This window comes from Arvicola amphibius, chromosome 6 (assembly GCF_903992535.2).
Source record: "Arvicola amphibius chromosome 6, mArvAmp1.2, whole genome shotgun sequence".
Lineage (NCBI taxonomy): Eukaryota > Metazoa > Chordata > Mammalia > Rodentia > Cricetidae > Arvicola > Arvicola amphibius.
This window is the reverse complement of record NC_052052.2, coordinates 27,686,446-27,693,365: the sequence shown is the minus strand read 5'-3', so window position 1 is coordinate 27,693,365 and position 6,920 is coordinate 27,686,446. Positions and strand designations below refer to the sequence as shown.

The 6,920-nt window shown below is 59.2% G+C and overlaps 1 protein-coding gene across 1 annotated transcript; it reads left to right on the top strand.

The window, feature by feature from the left end:
* The first annotated feature begins 5,324 nt into the window (after positions 1-5,324).
* On the top strand, positions 5,325-6,680 carry Pou3f1 (POU class 3 homeobox 1). The gene has a single exon (XM_038335347.1). It carries the CDS (start codon positions 5,325-5,327, stop codon positions 6,678-6,680), a length of 1,356 nt encoding a protein of 451 aa, XP_038191275.1.
* Positions 6,681-6,920: the final 240 nt, after the last annotated feature.

Sequence of the window (6,920 nt, the reverse complement as noted above, 5' to 3'; positions counted from 1 at the left end):
ACAACAAAAGATTCCAGCCCTGATATCTTCAGGAAGAACTGCTGGGGGAAGGAAGGTCGACAAGATGGCTCAGCAAGTAAAAGCCCTTGTTTCTGAAAAGTTATTCTCTGACCTTCTCACAGCCACACACAAATTCACACCACACGCGCAGACAACTGACAATGAACTAATAACTCAACTGAGGACTAAGCAGTTCCTGCTCCCACCAACTCATGCAGACCGCCAGTAGAGAGCACAATCAAGGCACGTGTACCCTTGTCAAGCTTCCATTGGGTGGTGATCTCCCTCCACCTTCTTAATCACCATCAGAGCCGATCCTGCCCAGTTTATAAAGGAAGCTATGGAGAGATCGGGATACGGAGATTGGCTTGAGGTCCACAAGCCCTGAGTCAAGGCGCAGATGAAACCCAGGACCCTGGCTCCCAGGCCCTGCTCTCATGGGCATCAACAGATCTAGGGCATGAGAAGTGGCAGAAGGGAGAGGGAGTGGGCGGTGAGTCCTATCCAGGCCCAGTCAGCCCAAAGACTCCAAGTCCTTGGATGGGAGAACCTAAGACAAGGCTCTTTCAGCAGCCCAGCAGGTGGACCCTAGGCCTCTTCCCTTCCTTTACCTCTTCTCGGCATCCCTGATTTGCAAGGGCTCCAGGTGGCGCTTCTAGAACCTGCCCCCACACCATAAAGGCTTCCGGCCACAGCTGAGCGAACCCGCCCCTGCCCTTCCAAGCCTCCCGACTAATAGAAGAAAGCTCCAGGGGTTCAGAGACCTAAGAGGAAAGCAGCCTGATCCAGCTGCCACCAAGAGACACTAAGCAGGACTGCACCTCTTTCTCCCCGAACACGTGCTCCAGATTCACTTCACGCAAGTTGCCCTCCCAGGGACATGGAACTGAACTGTAACAGCGAGTGCATTGCTGCCAGGGTACTGATGGTGACAGCCTCCCAGAGTGGAGCTGTGGCAGCCTGCGTGGAAGTCTGCCTGTGACCCCAGGCTTTGCAGCCTGGAGCTTGCATAGCTGACTCCTCCCTACAGAGCCCTCCCCACACCCACACCCACATCCACCCCCAACCGCCCTGCAGCTCAAAGGCCCCCCACAGCGAGGGCCCCATCTGCTGGAGGCTCGGTGACCTGTGTCAAATGAACAGGCGCTCGGTCACACTCCAGAGCCTGGAGGAGGCTGTGCACTCTGGGAAAGCTGAGGAGGTCCTGCCTGGAGGCCGGCTGGGCAGGGGCCCCACAGGGGAGCCTGAGACTGGCAGCAGTCTAGCTTGAAGCTGCCCTGCACAGGCAAGAAGAGAGGAGGGGAGGGGAAACAAACAGGAGAGCTTTCCTATCTCCCCGAGGCTAACATCACCAACAAACCACATGGACCAAACACTGGACTGGGCACAGCCCCTTCCTGCCTTCTGGTACCTTGTGCAGACCTGATGGTTCATTCAGAGAGTAGATAAGGATGTCTGTGTGTCTATGAGATGGGGAGAACTCTTTGTGTCTGTTCACCCGGGTAAGAGAGTGTGTGTGGCCAGTTCCATGTGCAAACAGATACCGAAGTGTAGCTGTTTATGTGAACAATACTGTGTGCCAGTCCAGAGTCATTGTGTTTGTGACACCAGGGGCCCACCGGTCTCAAGATTTTTTTCGTGTCAGACAAGGAAGACCCATTTCAGTCTACATGAGTGTTCTGTATCTGACTCTGTTTAGACACATTTATTGCCTTCATTTATTGTTAGGTATTACTTTGTGCAACTGCATGTTTAGCCTACTGAAGCAAGACTGTGTGTTCCTGTGGTGAATTAGTACGTGTATTCCTGTGTTGGCTTGCATATCTGTATGTTCAGTATATGTAAGAGTGCACATTACCCGGCATGCCCTCGCTATCCCATCTGCACCAGCCAAGAAGGTACCTGACTTCCATGTGTACAACATGGCTGTGCAGTGTGGTCGTATAGTTAAGTTCTCCCTGGGTCTGTGATGGTAGTGATCCCAAAGAAGGGCTTCTCAACTTTCCCAGTGCTACGACCCTTTAATACAACCTGTGGTGACCCCAACTATAAAATCATTTTCGTTGCTACTACATAACTTCATAATTTTGCTACTGTTATGAATTGTAATATCTATGTTTTATCTATGTTTTCCAATGACCTTAGGCAACCCCAGTGAAGGAGTCATTCGACCCCCCAAAGGGGTCTCAATTCAGGTCTTAAACCGCTGTCCTAGAGATAGGGGCCATTCTGGTAGTACAGGTATCAGCCAGGGCCTATGATGGTCCTCACACAATCCGCAAGAACAAGAGGGAAAAGGATTCCAAGATTTTCCATGGGAAACTTAACTCTGAGGAAAAATAAGGCTCAGAACTCATATCGCTGTGGAGGATCTAAAATTCCCAACACAGAGTTAAGAATTTTACCTTTCCTGGTTCATGAAGCTGCTGCTCACCCCCGGGTAGCATCCGCTGTGTACCAGAAGGACACTTAAATCACATTCTTTGTTCCGTCCTTGGAGCCTCAGAGCAATCCTAAGGATGCAGGCATTGCTGTCCCCACTTTAAGATGGAGAAGCCGTAGCTCCAAGAAGCAAGTGATTCACCCAGGCTGTTAGCCTGGAATGTTAGCCTAGGGACAGAGAAGAGCGGGGCCACAAGCTGGACCTTGGGTAGTGCTTTGCTGATCGGGGGACACGGCTTCTAGCTAGCCCTGACCTGCCTACAAGCAAGGCCAGAGAAAAGGCTGTAGGCCATCTTTGCCCTGAAGGCCAAAACTGCCACTTCTTGCAACCTACAGCAAAGCAGAGAAGAACGAGTAGGAGGCATGAGTAAGGCTCGGCTCTGTTCTCTATACTCCGAGGATGCTGTCATTAGCTCTCCCAGGATTTAGGGCAAACGATAGGCAGAACAGCACCCATGCCCATGGATCACTGTTCTTCGAGCCTTAGGGGTAACCCCCAAATCTGTATGGCATCACATCTGTCAGCTGCCCAGACATTTCCCATCCTCCAGCAGGACCAGAGGTAGATGTATAGAATCTCAGACTGTCAAAGCTAGAAGAACAAAGGAGGTGAACTGGTCCAAATCCAATAGCCCACTGTAAAAATGAGGTAACAGACTTGGTTGCCCAGCCAAGAGACACCAACAACAGGAAAGAGCACAGGAAAAAGCTTTGGGGGATGGGGGGGGAGGCACTGCACTGTCTCACACCACTCTCTGCTTGCCTTAGGGAGACGGAGGACTATCAGATTCCACCAGTCCCAATTTACAAATAGGAAAGCCATATTCAGAGAGAACAGACCAGAATACTCTAACCAGGGAGACAGGGGAACTCCGGTTTGAGCCCAATCTTCAGAGGAATGTGGGTCTGGTTAGGGCCGGCACTAGAGACTTCCGCTGGCGGAATCCAAGCCTTGGTTCTGCACTTCTTAGGTCCTAGAGAAGGCGTAGCCAGGTAAGTGGACCAAAAGAACTTGAGCTGCCTCAAGGTGACTACTTCCTGGGCCAAGATCCAGGAAAACCCAGCATTCCTATCTGGGTTCAGACACAGGAATCCATCAAACTCCTGCAGCTAGAATGAGACATGAAGGTGGCCTTTTCAGGACTGTGGCCAGTAGTCAGACAACCCCTGACCTCTTCCACTCCTTCCCTTGGGGGTTAGCCAGGGGCTGGACTTGGGGCCTTCAGGGCTTAGAGGACACTGTCTCTAACCAGGGTAACTCTGATCGCTGTCAACGCTGTTCCAAGTGAGATCATCTCCACAGCAGCTGCATTCAGAGTCCTTGGATCCTTTCTTCAAATACATAGGCTTCGCCCCCAAGTCTTGAGTGGACTTATCCAGTAAGACCCTACCTAGGCCCCCAGCTCGACACCCTGGAACCTCTGAATCACCTTTAAGTAAGACAAGAGGCGCAGAAGGGGATCTGGCAGTGGACCGAAATCCAGCGCAGAAACAGGCAGAAGTGGTGAGCCATGTAGGGTAAAAAAAGCACAAAACAGCTGCAGATTAGGCCCTGCTCACGCAGGATCCTTAGGAGAGGCTCCAAACACAGGCAGGGATGAAGAGATTGGCGTTCCACTGTCCACTTCTCCAATAAGGACTCCTCAATTCCCTACCAGACAAGTCTGAGTTAGCTCCACGGAAGGCTGGACAGCTGCCAGCCTACACATTGGATTTCTGAACTGCTCTTCCCTGAGTCAGCCCACTTGCTCTCCTGCAAGTTTCCCGCCTGTATGACCCCATCATAACCAGCACTAACGACCGACAACCGGTTCAAGCTGGGAGGAAACGTCACGAAAAGGTTTCAGCAGCGCAGGACAAGGCCATCCGCTTTCTCCGGAACCAGTCTCCACCTCAAGGTCCTCTCATTCCAGAACCCCGGAGCTGGTTATAGGAGCTCGCATCTCCGCGTAGAGCCTCTGCCGCCCGCCGTCTTTGCTGGCGCAGCACCGCCCACTCGGTACTCACCTGGCCTCGGTGCCCAGAAGGAAGGAGAGCCGGCGAAAGGCGTGAAGCCCGAACCGATCCGACTCTGTCTGTGTCTGCTGCACTTTTGGGGCCGCAGAGGTCCCGGTAGTTGTGACGTTGAGTCTAGAGAGAGAAGGGGGAAAACAGAGACCGTGGGAGCGGCGCGAAGAGGAGCGCACGGTGAGACCTGGAAGCCGCAGGAGGCGAGGCCGCGGAGGTGAGCAGCCGCGCGGTACCGAGCCGGGAAGCCACGCCGCCTCGCTCTCGCTGCAGCCCACGGGATCCTGGCCCGCAGGCAGCGGCGCAGCGCGGGGAGGAGTGCCGGGCTGAGTCTCTGCTCTCAGCCGGAGCGCCTCCCGGAGCCAGCATTCCCCCCCCCCCAGCCCCATTAGGATGCGGGCGGATTTTCAGGTTGTGTGGAACGTGGGACCGATTGGGCTCCGAGGCTCCCGCGCTGCGGGGAAAGCGGGGTCCACGCAGGGGGGACTAGAGGGGGTGCGGTCCCGGTGCCACCCCCGCGCCACTCCCCACGTGGCGGCCGCGCCCCCGGGGCGTGAATGTGTACGCGGACGGTGTGGGGGGGGCTCATGAATGAAGCCCCAGCGGCCAATCAGCACGGCCGGCGCGCGGGACCCCGGGAGCAAGGCCCAATGGCGAGCTCTGGGTTGCAGGCCCCGGCGGCGGGCGGGCACGAGGGGCGGAGGCCGGGGCCGGGGGGCGGGAGGCGGCTCCGCGAGCAGCCAATGGGCGGCGGGAGGGGTGGGGCTCAAGAGCGCCCGGAGGGTCCCGGCTTTAAGCCGGCGGAGCGCGGCGGCGGGGCCCGCAGACGGAGCGAGGCGGCGGCGGCGGCGGCGCGGCGCAGGGCGCGGGGCGGCATGGCCACCACCGCGCAGTACCTGCCGCGGGGCCCCGGCGGCGGAGCCGGCGGCACCGGGCCGCTCATGCATCCCGATGCCGCGGCAGCGGCGGCAGCGGCGGCGGCCGCCGAGCGGCTGCACGCGGGGGCCGCGTACCGCGAAGTGCAGAAGCTGATGCACCACGAGTGGCTGGGCGCGGGCGCGGGCCACCCCGTGGGCCTAGCGCACCCCCAGTGGCTACCCACGGGAGGAGGAGGCGGCGGTGACTGGGCCGGCGGCCCGCACCTGGAACACGGCAAGGCGGGCGGTGGCGGCACCGGCCGAGCCGACGACGGCGGCGGCGGCGGCGGTTTCCACGCCCGCTTGGTGCACCAAGGGGCGGCCCACGCGGGCGCGGCATGGGCACAGAGCGGCACAGCGCACCACCTGGGCCCCGCCATGTCGCCGTCACCCGGGGCCGGTGGGGGCCACCAACCCCAGCCGCTCGGGCTGTACGCGCAGGCGGCCTACCCCGGTGGCGGCGGCGGCGGCCTGGCCGGGATGCTGGCGGCGGGAGGTGGCGGCGCGGGACCCGGCCTGCACCACGCGCTGCACGAGGACGGCCACGAGGCACAGCTGGAGCCGTCGCCGCCGCCGCACCTGGGCGCACACGGACACGCACACGGACATGCACACGCGGGCGGCCTGCACGCGGCGGCGGCGCACCTGCACCCAGGCGCGGGCGGCGGTGGCTCGTCGGTGGGCGAACACTCGGACGAGGATGCTCCCAGCTCCGACGACCTGGAGCAGTTCGCCAAGCAGTTCAAGCAACGTCGCATCAAGCTGGGCTTCACCCAGGCCGACGTGGGGCTGGCGCTGGGCACTCTCTACGGTAACGTGTTCTCGCAGACCACCATCTGCCGCTTCGAGGCCCTGCAGCTGAGCTTCAAGAACATGTGCAAGCTCAAGCCGCTGCTCAACAAGTGGCTGGAGGAGACCGACTCGTCCAGCGGCAGTCCCACCAACCTGGACAAGATCGCGGCGCAGGGCCGCAAGCGCAAGAAGCGCACGTCCATTGAGGTGGGGGTCAAAGGCGCGCTCGAGAGCCACTTTCTCAAGTGTCCCAAGCCCTCTGCGCACGAGATCACCGGCCTGGCCGACAGCCTACAGCTGGAGAAGGAGGTGGTGCGTGTCTGGTTCTGCAACCGGCGGCAGAAGGAGAAGCGCATGACCCCCGCGGCCGGCGCGGGCCACCCGCCCATGGACGACGTTTACGCGCCTGGGGAGCTGGGGCCTGGCGGGGGCGGCGCGTCGCCACCCTCTGCGCCACCGCCACCGCCGCCGGCCGCGCTGCACCACCACCACCACCACACACTGCCTGGCTCAGTGCAGTGACCCTGCGGGCTGGGTTCCCCACCGGCGCAGCGGTGCCTCCGGCGCGCAATCAGCCCGCGCGGCCTGGACTCTTTTTGTTGTTGTTCTTTATTCGGTTGCTTTGGATTTTACAAAACGGAAAAAAAACCCAGAAACTTTTAAACAAAACCAAACAACCCCGGACCGAACCCCTCTCTGGCGAGCGGCGAAGGGCGGCCGAGAGGCTGTGTCGCCCGAGTCCCGGGAGAGAGCAGCGAAGAT